Below are 20,604 nucleotides of genomic sequence, written 5' to 3' on the forward strand. Positions count from 1 at the left end.
TGACAGAACACAAATGGCTTATGCTCCAATTTACCATTTTCCAATAAGGCTAAGGAACTGGAATGCTCAAACAAATAGTAAACATTATACAGAGAAAAAAGACACATGTTCAAATGACTTTGGAGAATTGAACAGGCTTCCTTCTGGTTAGTGAGCCAGACCTGTCCGCTCTAATGTCACATCCTACAATGTCCAATAGAGGCCGTGGGGAAACACAAGACAACACCAGGGGGACACACTGAGGGACATATTTTGAATAGTTGTATTATGTGTAAAAAAAAGTTCATAGATAAAATGCACAAAAGCACCCCATGGGGATAATCTAATGTGTGCCACCAAGCTTTGAAGTCAGCCAAGAGCGAAATTGTCTGTTTTACACAGTCTGACCAGATGTGTGAACACACGCATGCAAACACGCACATATAAATACGCACAGGCAAACACACACATACAAATACACACATGCAAACAGGGTTAGGACAGGACACGAGCCTTACAAATGTAGAAATGAATATACATCTCAAACTAGAGCTTCTACAAACAAACACAAACAACTGCATCAGTGGAAGCAATATATAGTCTAAGTTTGTATTGAAAGTTACAGGGGTAAAGTGATTTAAGCAGACGCGTGTTACTCACCTCCACAGAGTGCTCTCAGTGACGCTGCCGATGTGAAAGTCGTATAACTTGGTCAGAATGAGAATCACCTGTGAACAGAATGAAAGGCATTTTAAATGTTTCTAATAAAAGCAAGGCTAGAAACAGATAAGAATGATAATGCCTCAAGTGCTTCAATGCAACAGATTTTGAGCATGTACAGATAAGACAGATAAGTGATTGACACTCTGAGCACCTGCTGTACGACGGCCCTGCTGACAGCATCAGCACTTACGCATATAAGATTGCAAAACCACAGCTGTGCGGAAACACAAGGATACAATGAGCAACAACAGGACGTCTGCACACTGCACTGGCTCTGTGTGTTAGGGTGGAAAAGCTGTTCAAACTTGAAAAGGGGCGTTTAGCCTCTAGAAACGTGTTTACAGTACAAATAACAAACAGCGTAGTGTTGTATTGTTCAATTAAAGTAGACACACGGACGTGTCTTTAGATGTATAAGATGTGGTTAAACCTGCAGCAAATAGCTTTTTCTGTGGGGCTGTGAAGATTGTTGAAATTTAGTGACCAGGACTGGCAGGGAAAGAGTTAAAGGGAATAAGTCCCTTACGCTCGGGTCAAGGGTCAAAACATTTATTCGTGTGGTTGGAGATGTTAATTGTCAACGTGGGTTCAGGAGTGGGACCACGCCTCAACCTTTACTCCTCCAGTAAACACGCCCCACTCTCTAACCACACCTCTAACTACCCAGAAGCCCTATTTATAAGGCCTATTCACAGCATCTCTTGTCGTCTCTGCTCTCTCGACCCCACCCTCCCACCCCATGTTTCTATCATCTCCACCTTAACACATCACCATCTACGGACGGAGCGGGGGTTCTGAATCGGCTGGGCTGATTACCCGAGACAGAGCCCCCATCCTAGTCTCTACCCAGTTGGCTGAGTCTCTACCCAGCCAACTCTCGTGGCTCCATCGTGGCTCCATCGTGGCTCCATCGTGGCTCCATCGTGGCTCCATCGTGGCTCCATCGTCGATCCATCGTCGCTCCATCGTCGCTCCATCGTCGCTCCATCGCCGCTCCATCGTCGATCCATCGTCGCTCCATCATCGCTCCATCGTCGTTCCATCGTCGCTCCATCGCCGCTCCATCGTCGATCCATCGTCGCTCCATCATCGCTCCATCGTCGTTCCATCGTCGATCCATCGTCAATATTATCAACAAACATTATTTCATATTCCATTGTTGTGGCGTGGTCCTTGCTAGTGAATATTTTTGTAGGGCCAAATACACTTGCAGTGTGTCCTCTCCACTCTACGCTCACAGCTTTGGTGTGAAATTGAACCACTGTCGAAAGGGTGTGCATGGATTGTAGAAAAATAGATGCTTAATCCAGTTTGCCATCTGCTGATGGATGCTCACCTCCAGGTTATTAAACACGTTCGAGGGAATGTAGCCAAAATTAGTCAAACAAATGTCACAACAGTTTTTAGCATAGAGAACACGCTTGACCTGACCTCCCTCTTGAAGCGATGCTTTTACATAATAGATTCCGTTTCTCTGGGTTCGTGTGCTGCCTGCATCTGTTCTCCCTTTAGGCATCTTCTAATAGCATGCATTTCGCCTTTATGGTGATTTGTTTGTTCTTGGATAATTAAGAACATTCTGTATTATGCATTTAATTCCTCTCCTGTGCAGGGACAAGAGGGGAAGAGGGGATTTTTGTGTCTGTATTTGTTTGATGACAACATAGAAGAAAAAAAGAAGTGTTGTTTGTTCCCAATGGAAAAATGATAATACAAATATTTTATTGCTGATACAAACAGATGAATAAATCTGCCCACCAGGGACCTCTCCAATGGTTTTCAGTGCCAGGATGTACCCAACATGCCCAGTGGTCCCTCCTAAGACAACATATGTTTGTTCCGAGTAAAAAGCTTTTCCTCATAGTATTGAACAAATATCAGCTCTTCTAAAATATAACGAAAGAAAACCAAATCAATGGAGCCATCTCTCAGACAAAAGCTGCAAACCACACAAAAAGCATGTCCTTTTAAATATGCCCTCAAAATATATTGAAAAACATGCGGCCTCCTGTGAGCTCTGAGGGTTTGAAATAGAGTGTGGTGGTCACTTCTCTCCACATGTAAAGCAGCTTCCAGGATAATGTGAATACAAAACAGTTTGTGTTTAGGCCACTTGGAGAGCAAGCATTACACAATACATGTTTTACTAAGACATCTCTAAGTACTAAATAAGGTGTACTATGGTTTGGAAGTAATGAAAAACTAATCCTGTAACTTTATATCCTTGCAAACCTAATTGGAGGTTAAGGGTTTTGAAATACTGTTTCAAAAGACTTTTGTTCTCTGTGTTATCCAAGCGCTTTATTCTCACTGGACATATAATGCATTTTAGGAAATTGTGAAAGTATAAATTAATTGTAGCGTATTATTATATTGGTTTTTTTTTTAAATGCTTCTGATCATTGTTTGTGGTGTTTCAAACAGGAAACCTTAATTTGCCCGTTCAAAACTAAATTATTGCATGTTGCTTTATTGGAGCTAACTAGTGAGATTTTATATTAAAAGCCAAAAACTAATATTTAACATTGTTTGTTTTGGAAAAGATCCTCCCATTTCGATTGTGGCTTGCTGACGTCACATCTGTAATTAATTACCAAGTGTTGGGTCTTTCTTGTGCAAATCTGTTGACAAGGACAAATCAGCAGACTTTTGTCCGTCTCTAGGTGATGTCAAGTGTGGAAGACGGGCAGCGGCTCTTGCTTGGATTTAATCAACAGACAAAAGTTGAACAGTGAATTCATGATACCTTTAAAACAATGTAAATACCCTCTTCAGCTTAAATGTTCTTTTCCCTCCCCAAAAAATAAATAAAAAAACAGCAGTTGAGCTATCATGCATATATTCATTAAATCATGTTGATGTAACTCTGCGTCCAACAGGCCGGAGCAGCCAGAGTCGAGGCTGCACATAAAATATCATGTTCATAATTCATTCTCTGCTCTCACTTTTTAAATCACCAACAGCCTGGTAATTAATACATCAAAATGCCACTCACTTTGTGCTTGCATTAGCCTTGTTGTCTCAGCAATTAACCAGCTGTGGAGAAACATGTTATTATCATTACTGAATGTCCCTATGTCACTACGCCAAGTCAAAGTGCCAAAAACAATTTTCTATAGTGGCTTGGCTCATAGCTGGGCAATGACAGAGCTAATAAGTCTATGGAGTCGACATGCACGGCCCCTGTGGCCCCAGCCTTGTGTTATAATAACAATTAAAATAGCATAGTTGGTTGATAAAAATACTTTCAGACTTTGAAATAAGAAATTATATTTGGTTGAGCAACTTTGAGTAACAAGATTGTATACTATTTAGGTGTAAGGTGTAAGGTTATACGCAAAAGCCTTAATTCATATCATTATAAAAAAAAATTCAGCGTGTGATGGAAATTTGAATCTGTGTCAGCTGAGACTGAGAGGGACAGGACCTTGTAAACAGGATTAATGAAACAAGTGTGAATTAAGCGGACACTATGCATGTTTTCAACTTTACTCATCTTTAGTTTTTACTTTTCACTGCAACTGGGGCACTATGTAGCTCAAGACACAAAATGAGAGATATGTTGTAAATCCAGTTTTACTATTCCCTTTGCTCCTTTGAAATATTATAAAACTGATCAAAACAAAAGATCCCAAACCTAAATAGTCATCCAAAAAGACGACGTATCACACGACGACTTCTTTGGTATTATGAGTTCGCCTTTGAACTATCTGCTCCGGACAAACACTTGCAATATTTAATTAATTAAAACGATTGCACACATTATAGTGTAAATACATGTCTGAAGGATTGTAAAAATGGCTCACTGAAGAGATCATTATCTAAAAGTGATTAACATTCCCCTCCTCTCACTAACATGTCAACAGCCGCGCAATTACTTTGTCAATGAAAGAGCTCTTTATGAGACACATTGTCAATAGTGTTGCGCAGATGCCAATGCAGAAACACTTAAGCCACTTGACCTCCGTGAAAACGTTGCCTGGCTGTAAGTGATTTGAATAAATAGAGGTGAAAGAAAAGCCTGATTAAAATTTGAAAAAAAAAAAGAAAAACCTCGACAGGGCAGTTTAGTGTGAAATGGGGATGAGAGAGAAGTAAGCTGTCATTTGAACTGCACATGGAGCGTGGCATGTGTGCTGCCGCCTCAACCACTCAACCACTGCGCAGCATGATTTTGTACTTTTAACCATGTTATAACTGCAGTTGTCTTTAGCTTCAGTCATATCTGTTTTAATAATGGGTACTGTTTTTAAATCCATAAATCATCTCTGCTGTCAAATCATGTTCATTACAACTGAATGCATTTAGCATGTCGGGGGCAAGCTAGCTTTCGTTTATTTCCCCATGGTAATTCTCTCTGCTGCCTGTAGATGGAGTGCTAACACCAATCCTGATAAGGGAACACTTTACTGCTGGAACGTCATCAGTGTTTTTTTGATACATAATTTTAAGTTCTAAAAATAGAAGCTTATGCAGAGATACTCAAAAGCAGATTTAAATATCCATAACAATACAGACAATGCTTTATATGTTCCCATGAATGCAACATCACTGAACATTACATAACATCGCACCACAACTCTCATCTTTAACATATCCTTTGCCAAATATCATTTTACAAGCTAATGCAATGGGAGACCGAATTAAGCATTTATATACTTGTATGTCATTGTGATTTACCGCAACAGTGTTTGACTAACAAAGAGACATTCTCTAAGACCTTGACGATTGGTCTATTATATAAACAGCATCGGATCCACTCTCAGTGAGGCTGCACCTGGAGCTGTTGTTCATCTGTGCCTGTACAGAGGTTAAGGACAGTCTTCTGCTCATGTTAGTCTCCACAAGCCCATCATTAAGCTCACACTACAAAGAAAACTCATCCTCAGGCCTTGCATTGTGCTTAACGATCATCACTTCCAGCTAAGGACCAAGAATCAAGGCTCTGGGTGAAGGCTTTTGCATGGTAATTAATATTGCACTTCTAACGCGCTGGAGAATAACACTATGGTGATTAGCGGTTCTTTTTTTTTTTTTGCGGTGTAACTGCTGCTAAGTGTTCTCATAGATGCAAGTGTATGTACATCCAAAGAAGGCCACTCTGATCCCCTTCTTATTTCTGTTCTTTCGCTCTTTATAAGCGCTACTTCATCAAACCCAATCAGAATCATGCAAATCCTTACCAGAATTACTTTTAATCATCTCTAAGGGGAACATACTGTATTTTCCAGACTATAAGTCACACCTTTTTTCATAGTTTTGGCCGGGGTGCGACTTATATTTATACTTATATACTTATACTTAGGAGCGACTTCTATGTGATATTATTTGTTATTTTCACACTTGCAACCGCATTTATACTCCAGTGCAACTTATATATGTTTTTTCCTTCTCTATTATGAATGTTTTGGCTGGTGCGACTTTTAGTCCGGAAAATATGGTACTTGTGTTACAGAGATGCAACCAACCAGCAAAAGAAATATAGTTTTAAATATAAATAAACTACCTTTAAATATCAGTATCACAGTAATAATAACGTTAGCTTACTTAAAAACTTAAAAAATAAATATTTAAATATTATATTTACATTTCTGTACAGGGAGCTGAATATTGCGCGATAATTTTACAAAGAGGATTTTTCGAAGCGCTCCTTTTTTTCCTGATGACAAATAAATGAACACAGAAGCTTATTAACATCTACTGGAACAAAAAACACAGACTTAATTAGATTTTTCTACTTAAACCCATCCTATGTCTCCATTTCTGTTCTCGTTGCCATCCCTCAGCGTTACCTTAACCATCCCTGACTACTTCGCTAACCTAAAGCCCCCTATCCCTGCTAGAGCCGGGCTTCTCTCTCTTCTCTTCTTATCTTTATTCTTGCTTAAATTTCCCTCTGAAGTCTCCTGACCTCTGCTCCTCACCTTCATTGTCTACTAGGGCTTATCTCTGCGGCTCTGTGTCGAACAATCACTTCTCCGCCGTACTTTGTTTCCCCAACTTGTCTGAGACTTTGAACTCAAGTCACAAACGTGGAGATTGCAAACAAGGACATAGGAGATAGCGCGTTATATATAAAGGGGCTGAGCGCATACATCCTGCAAGCAATGTTGGTGTGTTACAGGGACGTTCCGAGACATTGAAAACAAAAGTGCTTTTCTGCGCGGCTAAAATATTTGCATTTTACAAAACTGAACCTTGAGAGACATTGAACTGTAGTTTTTCTATAAGTCCAAGTACTGTAGTGTTATTCATGTCCTCTGACTTAAGAAAGAGGGTGACATTCAATGTTGATATTTATAAAAGTTTTGGATCAAGACTTATTGATAAAATAATTAAACACATAAATATGGAATATGTAAATGAGTCATTAACAGGCGGAGACACTAGATGCGCTTGTTCTAGCTCCATCTAGCAGTGTGATAGAGTTAAAGTTGATACTACGATGATCTTATCAGCCAAACTGTGAAACATGTGAGTTTATACGACTCAGAGCAGGAGCTGTGTTATCCAGCTGAAGGTGGGCGTTGATGGCACTGAGGCCTCCAGGGTTCAGCTCTGTAGGGGTCACATTGGGAAGGACATGGGCTGAAAAGGCGCCCTATAAAAGGAGGGTCTGTTACGTTGCCCGACCTCTCACCTCTGACGTCAAACCAAGATAGCAGCTTGCAGAGCCGCAGACTGGGCAGCCGACTGTCGGATAGTGGCAAACTAGTTGCTTTCAGCGTAAAGCGTCGTGGCCTCAAGGTAGTTTTGCGTACTTTTCGGTGAGTTGAAATGACACATTTAATTTCTGCACTATGGTGTAGTGGGAGCTAACTCGTCCGTTTTCTAGGCTTGGGGTGTCGGCTTGTTGCGTCGCTCTGGTCCTTAACTCGGGAGCCAAACATGCCTTTCATTAGCGGTAAGCAATCGTAATACAGCCGTCAGTCCTGTATTTTAAACTACAGCTTATATAGAGTTGTTTGTGCAGTTTGGGGTCCTTCTGGTAAGCCGGCCTCGGTGGCGTCTCCACTCGCTCATCGTGCACAGGGTCATACGGTCCTCCCCTTCTCCCTTCTTCCATCTACAAATGTTATTGATTAAAAACTGATCTGGAACTACTAATTGTCACGTTACAGTAAAGTTGTGACAACGCTGGATGCGAGCGCAATGTTAAAACTGTAAACTATCTGAAATAATGTAACGTGTGATGAAAATGTGTTTTTTAATTTATTGAACTAACTTATATGGATTACGCAGCTTAATAAATGTAAACCTTTTGTATATTGGTCTCTGTCCGATGATTTAAAGTCCTAACGAACCTTTGTGACCTTTATGATGCGGGATTAAATAATGAATTTTAGGGTTCCCTGTCCCTTGTTTTGAAAATAGGGTGGCGTTGTTGCATATAAGAAGCAAATACTGTGGCTACAAAGACGGCTCTACCACTCGTGATGCTACACATTTTTTATGATTGTCTTGGATCCAAATGTCTGTTGTAGACCTCAAAAGTTTCAAAAAGTCCTTTGCTTCAGTGTGTTTCAGTCAAATTCACATCACGTGGCTGGGCACAGCTTAAAGGGGGGCATTTTTGAATTCCTCTCTGGAATGTCTTTGTCCCTTATCTTAGCTTAGTTTAGCTAACTTTGCTTAAACAACGGGACACTCAAGAGTGTTTTGCTCTTCTCCTCGGTCTTGGGTCTTTCCTCCTCGAAGACCAGGATGGAACTGGCTTCCTCTTCCTGTCCCTCACTGACTGTTGGGGTTGGTTTGGCGCCAATATTAAACCAATCAGTCACGGGCTAGTGCAGGGGGTCCAAACCTTTTTCACAGAGGGCTACATTTCGAAACTTATAAGGAGCAGAGTGAACTTATGAAGTGGTTCACTTATGAAGTGAACCATTCAAAATGTTGCCTTTGACATAGTTTCAATGCGCCTCCACACCTTTAATACGACTCAGAACATTTATATTAGGTTGGTATAATATAAACATGCTTGAATTGTTCCAATTTTACAGTAAAAGGTACTACTTTTTGTTGTTTGGCCAACTTAGCAGGAAGCCTGAGGGCCAACAAAAATTGGTCTGAGGGCCGCATTTGGCCCCCGGGACAGTTTGGACACCCTTGTGTGTGAGTCAGCTAGGGGTCTGTAATTTCCCTGATGTAGCCATTGTTTGAACCTTAATTAGGCCACATAGTTACACAGGAACTTCCGCCGCTGGCGCCCGCTGGCCGCCTGCTGCAACGCTCTTAAGAGTTTTTTAAAAACTTCCTAGAAGTTATCTGTTCTTTTCTTCTGTATCTACTTGCGTTGCAACATCAAAATTACCCCATTGTGTGGACAAATAAAGGCACATCTTATCTTAAAAAAATCTTACAAGACGTGCCAGATTAACAATTAAATGAACATGCAGAACAACATTAACATTGTGCACAGTGAATTCATCTTGTGGAAAAAGTATGTAATCATTGTTTAATAAGTATTAGTATTTTAGCTGAAAATTTAGCTGAAAATGGCTCTTGAGAGTTGCAGATTGCAACAGGATCTTGGACCTCAGTGGTAGATGAATCAGAATGATGTCGGTGGGTTGCCAAGAATATTACACAGTTTGACATTAAACTTATAAATTGAACAAAAATCAAACAATTGGGAAGTCTACATGTTGGAGGTAGTCCTTGACTTACAATTATGTTTTCTAAATAATTTACAGAGCTTGCGATTTTTATGCAGTTTGATAATTAACTTTAACCTTGACTGCAGTTTCTTCCTCTGTACACCAACACATACAATAATTATTTAGTATGTTCATAAAAGTCCATAAAAACTATGAACAGAACCGGTGACAAAGGGCAGCCCTGGCGGAGTCCAACATGCACTGGGAACAGGTCTGACTTACTGCCGGCAATGCGAACACAGCTTCTGCTCCGGTCATACAGGGACCGGACAGCCCTGAGCAAAGGGCCCCGGACCCCATACTCCCAGAGCACCCCCCAAAGGACACCCCGAGGGACACGGTCGAAAGCCTTCTCCAGATCCACAAAGCACATGTGGACTGGTTGGGCAAACTCCCATGAACCCTCGAGCACCCGATGGAGGGTATAGAGCTGGTCCAGTGTTCCACGACCGGGACGAAAACCACTCTGCTCCTCCTGAATCCCAGGTTCGACTATCGGTCGGATTCTCCTAAATATGTATATAATTATTATTACAAGGTAACTGCTCAATCACTCATGTTTATTTGACATAAAATAATTCCAGTATCGAGATTTCTTTGGATTATCATGAATCGTCCATAGATTTATGAAGGACCCTGCCCTTCATGTGAAATTCAAGAATGTGAAAGCAACGTATTCTTTCCACTCACCTATTTCCAATGCCGTTCTGAGGTTTTTCAGCATATATCATGTTTTGAAATGTTAATTTCCAAGGTTTTAATTTCCAAGGTCTTAATTTTTCATCAATTCAATCACTGAATTGTAAAACCAATTGTTATTTTACAAATATTTACATTGCTTTATGTTGCACCTATCACTGAATAAGTTCCCAGTTGGTGAAGTTTCTTCACTGATAATGGCAATAAATGTATTCTGATTTTTTATTGGATGTTTGTAGAGAATTCAACTTCGGATGGAAAGTCTTTCACCTGCTTGTCTCCATTAAATTGTTACGTATGACAGTATGACATTACATTTATGTATATATTAAACTATGTAAGGTCACCAGGTTAAGTTACAGATTAGATCTGTAGAGATCCCCCCATCTGTACATTGCAGACAAAGCAATAACATCTCCATGGAGACAAACAAATGACAGACACACCCCACCCAAAAAGTTACATCTTGCACCTTAATTATCTGTGTAACCATCTTAAGAGCAGTGTGTAAAATATATTCATAAAATAACCTCTAGAGCAGTAACTGATATACTCTTATATTATGCAGTTCCTTGTAGTCATCCCAACAAACGCTGAAAACGTTTTGATGTTGCTTTTCCCACTATTGAACTGGATCAATCTTCAGTTTTCAAAGACCCAGGATATAAATGTAACCATAACACAGCCGTGTAGAGTTTGCTGGAAAGGCCCATTTTGGATGCACACTTAGTGAAGATGGAAAGAAACCTGCAGCTATCTCCTCTTTCTGAGAGGATTAATTATTTGTCAAAAGCCTAGAATATTCTGCTACAGCTGATATGGAAATTTAGAGGAAGAAATAGTTTTATTTGATGTTACCTAGCACATGCCTGGACCGGGCTGTATGGGAGATAGCATAATAGCCTGAAGCAGCCTGTGGATTCATATTCAATAAGTCTCCTCTTTCAATACATTTTCCAGGTTTTTAAATTTCTGGCATTTGATGCTGATGCAAAACTTTTTATTTTGAACATTTTTAAGGAAAATCAACTTTCTAACAGCTTGTGTTTCCCTTCTCGTCAACCCACTTTAAGTTGTATTTAGAGTGATTCATGCATGTATGAATCTTTATTTTGATGCCATTGATCCGATAATTTCCTGTTGCTTTGTACCGCTTTGTACTTTTTTAGATTTTTTTCTCAGATTAAGCAGTAATTGGTAGCTACTTTTGAAGAAATTGGGTCCAAAGTCCACGACTTGGACATTACTGGCCTGAAGTCTTTATTGGACGGGACAGCGTATTGTAAAACAAGAGAGAAAAGACAATCAGCAAAGTGTCAGCAATTGTCAATTATTAAAATGGTGAAAAATAAATACAACAATGATCCACGGGTGTACTATATTATAACAGACAAAAGCATAATATGTCTTGTTTAAAGTCTGTATGCATATTTTAGAATTGGAATAAGACAACAGAATGGTCGAAATATATCACAATCTGTGACAGTTTTATTTAAACGTTGGCTGTTACAAAACTTGGTTGCTATTTTTACCTTTCATTTGCATCACAATCTATTTTGGGAGCCCAAAGAGCACAAGAGCGAAGGTCGCCACCAACTTCTTTTTCCCCTCTACGCCAGTGGTGGATGTCTGACTCTGTGCGACTCTGGATGAAGCGGAGCGAGGAAAAGCGAATCTGTCTGTCCGCTGAGCCTGCACTGGGGGCCAGGGCTTATCGCGGTGCAAGAAAAGGGGCGCAAGGGAAACAAAGCCAGCGCTCATCTGTGCTTTCACTCCATCATACCATATCACGCAACCAAAATGGACTCAGCGGAGGTTTACTGGCAAAAAGACTGCCTCAACAAACTCAAAAGGTAACACTGCCTGGCCATCAAAGAGAAAGAAGTGTAGAGAGTTATGGCTACATACAAGCTTCATCCCCCAATGTGTGTTTCTCCACTAATTTAATCTGTGTTTTTCCATATTACAAACAAACTGACAATGTTTTTACCACGCAGAAATGCTGCTAATTATGTGTAACGTGTATGTTGATATTTACAGACACGAACAGCAACTTAAAAGCAATACCACGGATAATGTATTTTCCTATTAGATGAAAAACCACATATGACTCGGCAACAAGTGGCTTGGAAAGGTTTGAAAGTCAACAGAGCACAAGAATTGGCATTATAAAATTTGAAATCAATTCAATAAACTCATAATGGGATTGTTAAGTGTGACATCATGGGTCCATATGTTCAGATTTCCATTGCCACAAACAGCAGAAACAGAGAGTTTGTCTGAGCGGACATCATCATTTAACAATGGATAAAGGGTCCCCAGGAGTGACTTTAGCAACATGAACCAGGCCCAGCTAATTGGGAGAGTTGGGACATGTCCCGATGGGCCGGTCGAGTTGAGGGCCAGTTCGCGGCTGTGTCCTCCGTCCCTCAATGTGTCGTAACATGTCATGTGTAGTGAATGCCTTGAAGTTGGACCGGCCCAGTGTCACCGCTCCCATTATGCACACAACGCGCAGAGCTTAAGGCATGAATTCAAAACTAACTCAGGGACTCAAGTGTGGCCTCTCTCTCCATTGCACATTTGAGATGTGCACTGGCATCTACACAAGCCACAGTTTAAACAGACACACACAGATCAGAGGCACAGCTGGGAAAAGGTTTTGATCTGCATAAGAGTTCTACAAACATTCTACAAACTGTTTAGCTCATATTCAGGCTATTTGGGCTCATATTCAATCGGAAAAAGAGTGAATGAAACGTGCGATGCGTCCAGCGGGTGTGAAGAACCGTGATGCTCTTGTTTTATAAATGCAAGAGGACGTGTCAATAGTTTGCAGCCTGTAGAGCCTCGATCTGATCTGCAGAAGAGCAGGAGAATGGCTTCGGGTGACGCTAGAGCAGGGACATTTTGGGACTGTGGGGGGCCCTCACAATAAACTGAGTAAGCCTACTGAGTTGCTAATAACAATACATCTGGAATGCACCAGATTACATAAAATTATATGATTTGTGTGGAAAACTACTTGTTTGAAGACCCCAGACCACACTTATTGTTTAGTCCTCGCACTGGCCAGGGATTTGTCTCAGGTTTATTCATCAGATTCATTTTGTCTTGAATTGAATATATCCATGTTTACAAAACTTACAAAACATTTCATCTTACTGGTGTTTACTTTTATATGAGACAAGATTGGGTTAGTGCAGACAGAGCTGTCATAATATTGTTTCTACAAGCATAACCTTTATCTTTCAGAAGAATAAACATGTAAATTCTGTTCTTCAGGTCCATGTATGCTTTGATTTATTAATTTATTATGAATTATCTCTTATTACAGAATGTGTGACTATAGGTTTATAGGGAAAGTATTACATTCAGTTTACTTATTGGTAATTTAACAACATAATAGAAATGAGAAATTCTACTTGGTGAGTATTTTTTTGTTTGGGCCACCTGCTGGTCGTAAGATGAAACAGCAGCATTTGGGGAGTTCAGAAAAAGAGTCACTTTTTAATGACAGTCTGGACACAACTGCAGACCAGACAGAGAGTGGACTTTACACAAATTGAGCTGAAATATGTCTCTTTATCAAGCGTGAACAGGTCATCAAATGCAATAGCCTAACAGAAAATAACTTTCTGGGTAAGCCTGCTGCTGATGTTTTGTCCAAGGACAGACAGTGTGGGCTGAGCTGAAGCTAAAACTGCCCCTGGAGATGACAAACAAGGCTGTGTTCACAGTCTTTCTAATGGCTCCAAAAGGAAATACTTGTTATTGTCCCTAATTTGGAGGCTGGTATATTATTATAAACACCTAGTGTTATGTTACACACGCTGAAGCAAAATCCTAAACTATTACATTAAGTTTTTCAAACTTCCTATAAGTGATCTGTTCTTTTCTTCTGTATCTACCTCTGTATCTACCTGCGTTGCATCAATGAAATTTCCCCATGTGGGACAATAAAGGATTATCTTATCTTATCTTAAGCTACTATAATAAAGAGGAACTGTATATTCTGTGTGAGGTTGCATTACACCGCAACCCAAAATACCACTAAAAGTATTTCCTCCTGTGAAACTGATTGTACAGGCCTGTCTTCATGTAGTCCTGTGCGTTTGGAGGTTCATTTGCTCATCTTTGTCTATAATTTGAACTTTTTGGTGGATGTAAATTGTATATTCATTGTATGCTATCTAATGCCAACAAACATTGTCTAAAATGCACCAAATTACATAGAATAACATCTACTTTATTCCAAATCTCCTCGGGGAAGGACCCCCAAACCCCCCATAATTACGATTGTATGTGGCTGACATTATTTTCTACATGTATTGGAATCTGGTAGTTTAATGCCGTTTTATTCATGTTACATGAATGAGCCCTTTTCGGCACAGATACACAATAAATTATGTACACATTTTAAACTTTTATGTTGCTTGATGGCTTGTCTATGAAACAGTTCTGATATAAATGGATTGTCGTCCCAAGAGAGATGCAAACCAGAGAGTTTACTTTTCTTTTTTGGTCATTTAAACACTATAAACAATGCAACCTGGACAAATAGATAATTTTGTCTCAAGTAAGGTTCAGTAAGGTTCAGTAAACTCCCTTCACTGTTTCAAATGTGTTAGTTTTGAAACCCCCAAAAAATACTAAAGATGATATTTACAATAGTAATAATTTGTGTAAAACAACAAAATAAAATAAACATGGCAGAAAACGGTTACGAAACACGTCACAATGATTTAATCTTTTGTTCACATCGGTTTGTCCAACAGACATCCAAATTATATACAAGATAAACATCTTGTTTGTTCAAAGATAATCATAAATTAGTGAAACCTGATTTAGTAGAGCAGAAAATAAATTGTTTCCTCTGAAACTCTCAAGTGTCCTGACATAAAATGCTCTTACAATGTCCCTTGGTTTAACATAAAGCTATCTGAAAATTATAAAAGTGGGAATCAATCCCAAGCTCCATGAGCAAACCAGTGTCAGTAAATCTATATCCCTGTCTTTTTTGTTGGTGTCCTTAGAAAAAAAGAAATATCTATGTATATCTTTATCTATATCACTCAAGCTCTTCAAGTTTTCTCCATTCCTCAGAAGGATTCTCTCTGTATGTAAGTGGCATCCTCATGAATTAGTGTTGCAGTTACAGCATGAGAAGGATCATATTTGAAGTCTAAATCCACTATATGACTCTTGGGGAATAAGGTAAATGAAAAACTCAATGTCACTAATGCGAAACTATAATTGGACTTGGTTGAAGTGATGCTTGGAAATATATATGCTACATTTTTTGATGAAAGAGCATAACGATAAATGTACAGGATACCTTAGATACAGCTATCTCCACACAAATAGTTACAATAATATAACTTCTCATCGTTTTTTTGTCTACTGCTACCTTTTTCAACCTAAACACCTCTAATTTAAACGATACATTCCAAAAATGTTCAATTGGACACTATAATGCAGAAACCAAATCCAATGATCTAACCACAGAGACTGTCTTTCATATCATTTCAGCGTATTTCAGTGTGTGCTTGGTCACTTTAACCTGAACTATCTCCTGCATATTTCAAGCGACATCATATGACAGTGTGCTCCAAATGCACTCTGCTTTTCAGAGAAAGAAAAATCATTTTATTTGGAGGTTTTGATTGTCCAACATTGAACATGTACCTTGTAAAAATGTTTGGTTGATCTTTTTAATTTCTTCTTTGACGTTCCAAATAATTGAGGTACATATTACCTAAGACATGCAACATTTCTTGCCAGAGGGAACAAAGAGGCTTTCCCTCACAGAAAATAGCGCCATGTGACATGTAACTGTGAAAAATAAAAAAACACAGCAAAACTAATCTCCTATTACAAAGATTTGGGCAATGATTTTGGTCACTTGCTGCAAATGGGTGTGAAAAACAAATTGGTGTTATAAGAGGCTGAGTGGGTCACCAGGTAATGGGATTTTGAAAGGTAGATTGTGAAGAACAAGTAGAATTTTTTATATTAAAAATCAGTTCTTATTTTCAAGGGAACACACAGTCACACTTGGATCCAGGAAGAAAGTGTTTCAATGTAGCGATGGTAGAACTCCTTATGTAAAAAAAAAAAGTTGGCCTGATTTTCTTTTTAGCAAACTGTAATTGGAAATGCTCTTTCGAATCCTACAGGAAAACAGCAGGGAATGTGGAACCGGGCCCAACCTGAATTTTGGTCAAAAGTAAAGTAAATTATATAAATTCCAATGTATGACAAGACAGATGCTGACAGTAGGGATAGATAGATTGATTGTAGCTTCTATTAAACTTGAAACACAGATTTTTGTCTGTGGCTTGTCTTCCAAGTTCATATTCTTCATATTCTTTCACAAGCTGATCCACTTTCCCTCAGGCCCTGGAACCCACACTGCACTTAGTTAGCTCAATAATCTTGTCTTGCTCTAAAAATGTTGAATCGGCCTGACAGTTGAAAAGCCTAAATGTATCTTTCTGCAGCTCGGTTTCATCTAATCAGAAGTATCTCCACTTCTCCCTCTTCTGCATCTCGAATACGCTCTCTCTCCCCCCACTTTACTGCAGGCACATCATTTCTGATTAGGACGACATATTGCTCTTGGTTCAGCAAACGAGCGACAGGAATTAGTTGGAGTCTGTCATTTTCATCTTTACATATACTTTTCCTTTCCCTCGCTCTCATTTCATCTCTGTAATTTCCCATTTGGTGGCAGAGCAGTAGAGAAAAGGAGGAGGAGGAGTTGTACTCGCGGGCGTGTCAATGGCCGTTGACTGGTCGAGGTGACATGACATGAAGACAGCAGGACAGCTGATCAACGACTGAATCCGTCTCAAATCTTGATTACTTGTGATACCCCGTGATGCACTCCCCTGCCTTTTAAAATGATAAGAAGCCAAAATAAACCCAACAATAAGCCTCATTCACATTTTAAGCTTCCAACTTTTTTTCTTCTAAGAGGATTTCTTGTAAACATCATGGGGTTTGCCAGGAGACACTTTTATTCTTTTCAGTCAAGACAATTGCTTCAATGACTTACAAACAACTTTATTTTGGCTATTTAAAAAAAATACTGACACATGTGTTCAAGTAAGTCACATTTTATACATGTATCTTATATATTTATTTAATTATTTATATAAGAAAATAAGTATTGCAAATTATTGACCATTTGAACCCTTGGATAAAATGTTTTTGTCACTTATAAATCACAATGCTTCATGTTAGCACCAAAATAAGTGTCTGGTGGAAATACATTGACTTTAAAATGCATATCACACCTGTTTTTGATGTTCATACTGACCCTCTTATAGATTTATACATTGCATCATCGTTATTGCCATGTTAAGTTTTATGCAATATTGTTTGCATTCATGTTATTTTGCAATATTGTCCAGTCATAGTCGTCGGTACGCCTCAATCGCTCAACACAAAATTAGTACAGTTGTTTTATCCTGTTACTTTGTCAAATTCTCAGACAAATGAAAGTGAGGAATACAAAAACTGACCAACTTCAAAAACACGCTTTCAGGGCCCTTGAAGTGCACAGCCGCTCCTCGTGTGTCAGCGCCGGCTTATCCCCAGTTTGTGTGTATACCTAACGTCAGACACTACCCGAGCACTAAAAGCCTCAGAAGTGAACCAGCTATAATTAAAATTGCAATATGTTGTCCTTTCAAAGACATTATGTTATCCATCAAGCACTTGATCCATGCTTGGCTCAGCTCGTTGATGGCTGGAGGGCCGCTTACATGGACATCTGCTGTGACAGTGCTGGGTTTGCAGAGGCCTTGGCGAGCGGCATCATCCATTACTGTTATGCCTTCTACCTGACTGATCGAGTGTGCAAAGGGGATCATTTATGCCCCTGTGGCTCATTTTTAAAGGGGATGAATGATGCTTTATTCTGGTGTTATCAAATACTCGTGGAGACCCTTCACATGCTAGCTTTAAGTAAGGTCCAGGCTCAGATGACGCAAAAAAACTCAAGTTTCAGTGACGACCGGTCAAGCAGCTGTAAATGTGAGGCTAGTGAATTAAATTAAGGAATGAGGAAGTAACCCGTGTTCGATAGTAAATAAAAAAATAGACAAAACAAACAAAAACTAGCCAATTTTCTAACAGGCAAAACAGCAGCTTAATGTGCCTCATGGGGAAAGAAAGGTAAAAGCTGCAGTGATGAGAACAACTCTGCAATTATTTAGCTAAACCGTTATCCAAAAGCGCACCTTCACCAGACATTATTTCTTGAAAAGGCATATGACGTATGTGTGTGATCAGAAGACAACATCATAAAGTTGATTTTCCATTTTTAGTCAAGAACAAATTGTGCAAAAAAGAAATAATCCTTGTCTAAGGCCACACATTAATTGTCTAAGGCTGTCACGTACCAATTGTCTGATTCTTTGAAATTCATTCAAAGTAACCAATATGACTTTAAGAAGAGAGATTTTGCCTAATGCCTTGAGTAAATAATTTGATTGAATGTGGAATAGTGAGGGATTTAGATGGAAAAGGCATACTTGGGTGGACTATAAAAACGAGCTGATATAAAAACCCAGCTTTGTCAGAAGAAATTTGTCCTTTCCACAGGAGACCTCATTATTTTATAATTGTGATTTGATTAGAATCTTTTATGGTAGTTACAGTTTTACGGCTGGACGGGAGCCAGTACTCTGGGATAGTAAAGTAAAGTTGCTCCTGGAGACTTCCATTAGCATGCCTCGCTCTTAAAATCACAATTAATCCATAACCTGCTTTCACCTCCAGGCACGGTAGCATTGTAGTTGTGTAGGTTTGATACTTTGATGAGGTGTGAGTGTTTCAGAGTAGATTCTGTACATTTCTGAGTTAAGAAGAAGTCTTGTCCATGTCATTGCAGGAGAACTATTTTCAGTATATATTGGACATAAGTCATGCCCGATGTTTCGTGTGTTTTGGGCTTTTGTATGAGTTCTATTATTGAAGCCAGAATCCCCTGCATGCGACATCGTAACATTTTATAAGCCGATATATTTTAGACATAAATGGGAGCGATTCAAATGAAAAATAAAACCACTGATATTTCGATATTTGTTGCGAAAAAGCTAATTCAAGGGCCAAGTCATTGATCTAGAGAACCAGGTCCAAGAATTCAATTTTGGGTATTTATTATTTGAAAAAAAGAAAGAAGAAATTGATAATATGTTTGTAAAAAAGGATCAAATAAGCCCTCCAAATGGGATGTAACATTTGCACGTTACACAAATGGCACGAGCACTCACTACTTACCGTACTACTGCTTGCCACAAAAAAAATATATAATAATTGACCAAACCAGAAAAAAAAAAGTTTGTTAAGTTCCAGATAAATTGTATACGGTAACTCCAAATTTGATCAACAACGTCTTTGAAGATTCTTGCAGTTGCTCCATTTTCTAACCCATCCGCGCAAAACTACTAGAAAGACGTTCAGGAGCGTAATCTGGACCCCAAAGTGTATTTGCAGCCTATATACCTCACAGATGACACGATGTCTGTTAAATAATGTGTTATGAAACGGTATCATTTATTTACTCCTCAGCAGAACCATGGTCATAACAGAAGTCCATGCAGTCAAGCCTATTCTCCCAACAGACTGAAGTAAAGTGCAGTCTGTCAGAGCGGTAACAATCATCTCGCTTTAGTTCCACACTGTCTCCTACGTGTCTCCATCTGTCACCTTCCTTCCTGGGACAGTCCCGGTCAGGGGCAGAGAGCAGTGGGCAACATCCAGTAAACAAGTTGGTAACATGTGTTTTATAGAGTGATTCATTTTGACACCGGTGTTGTCCAATGTTCCTCCGCTGAGACATCCGAAGTGACGTGTCTCCAAAATCCATCTACGGGCCGAGAGAGGAGGAGACGATCAAGCTCGGCGGGAAAACCTGGAGGTAAAATGACTGGCCTACTTTTACCATTGTTCCCTCGCCAAAAACATACCTGGAGTTGTATTTTAGCTTCATTCACACAGTTTGATGAATCCAGTTTAGTAAGTCTTATACCCCTCTGAACCTCAAAAACTCTCAATTCCAGTTTTGTGACATCATAGGTAGAGATCGGAGGTCGTCTGCTCAGTTTTTAATTCCATAAATCATTTCCAGACTAATTTTGCGCATTTCTAATCAAAACGCATTCCTCACAACTCCATGCCAAGAACATAAGCATATTGGGGCAAGCTAGCTTTAGTCTATTTCCTAATAGTAATTCCCTCTGCAGCCAGTAGAAGGAGTTATAACACAAATTCTGATGAGAAAACACCATATTGATGGAAAATTATGTGTGGTTTTCACTTGATACATCATAAGTTCTAAAAGACAGATTCCGCAGAGTTATTCAAGACCATGTTTAAAGACCAACAGCGATGCAAATAATGCAGAATTTGTGTCTTTTAAGGGGATTTACAGAATCAGAATCAGAAAAGGTTTATTGCCATTGTCAATTAACAGAATTCACAAACATAGGAACTTGCTTTGGTGATTCAGTGCAACATTAAACAATGAACAATG

At 39.3% G+C, this 20,604-nt stretch overlaps 1 protein-coding gene across 1 annotated transcript in view; it reads right to left on the reverse strand.

Moving 5' to 3' along the window:
• sorcs3a (sortilin related VPS10 domain containing receptor 3a) overlaps nucleotides 1–20,604 on the reverse strand; it is a 309,709-nt gene that overhangs the window by 183,293 nt on the left and 105,812 nt on the right. The window contains exon 2 of the mRNA XM_072463241.1: nucleotides 640–707. Coding sequence (XP_072319342.1) covers nucleotides 640–707 — 68 coding nt within the window. The remainder of the gene's footprint in view (nucleotides 1–639; nucleotides 708–20,604) is intronic.

The sequence above is a fragment of the Eucyclogobius newberryi genome, unplaced genomic scaffold, assembly GCF_026437365.1.
Source record: "Eucyclogobius newberryi isolate DKJ021-1_F unplaced genomic scaffold, fEucNew1.0.hap1 SCAF_4, whole genome shotgun sequence".
In the NCBI taxonomy this organism is placed as follows: Eukaryota; Metazoa; Chordata; class Actinopteri; order Gobiiformes; family Gobiidae; genus Eucyclogobius; species Eucyclogobius newberryi.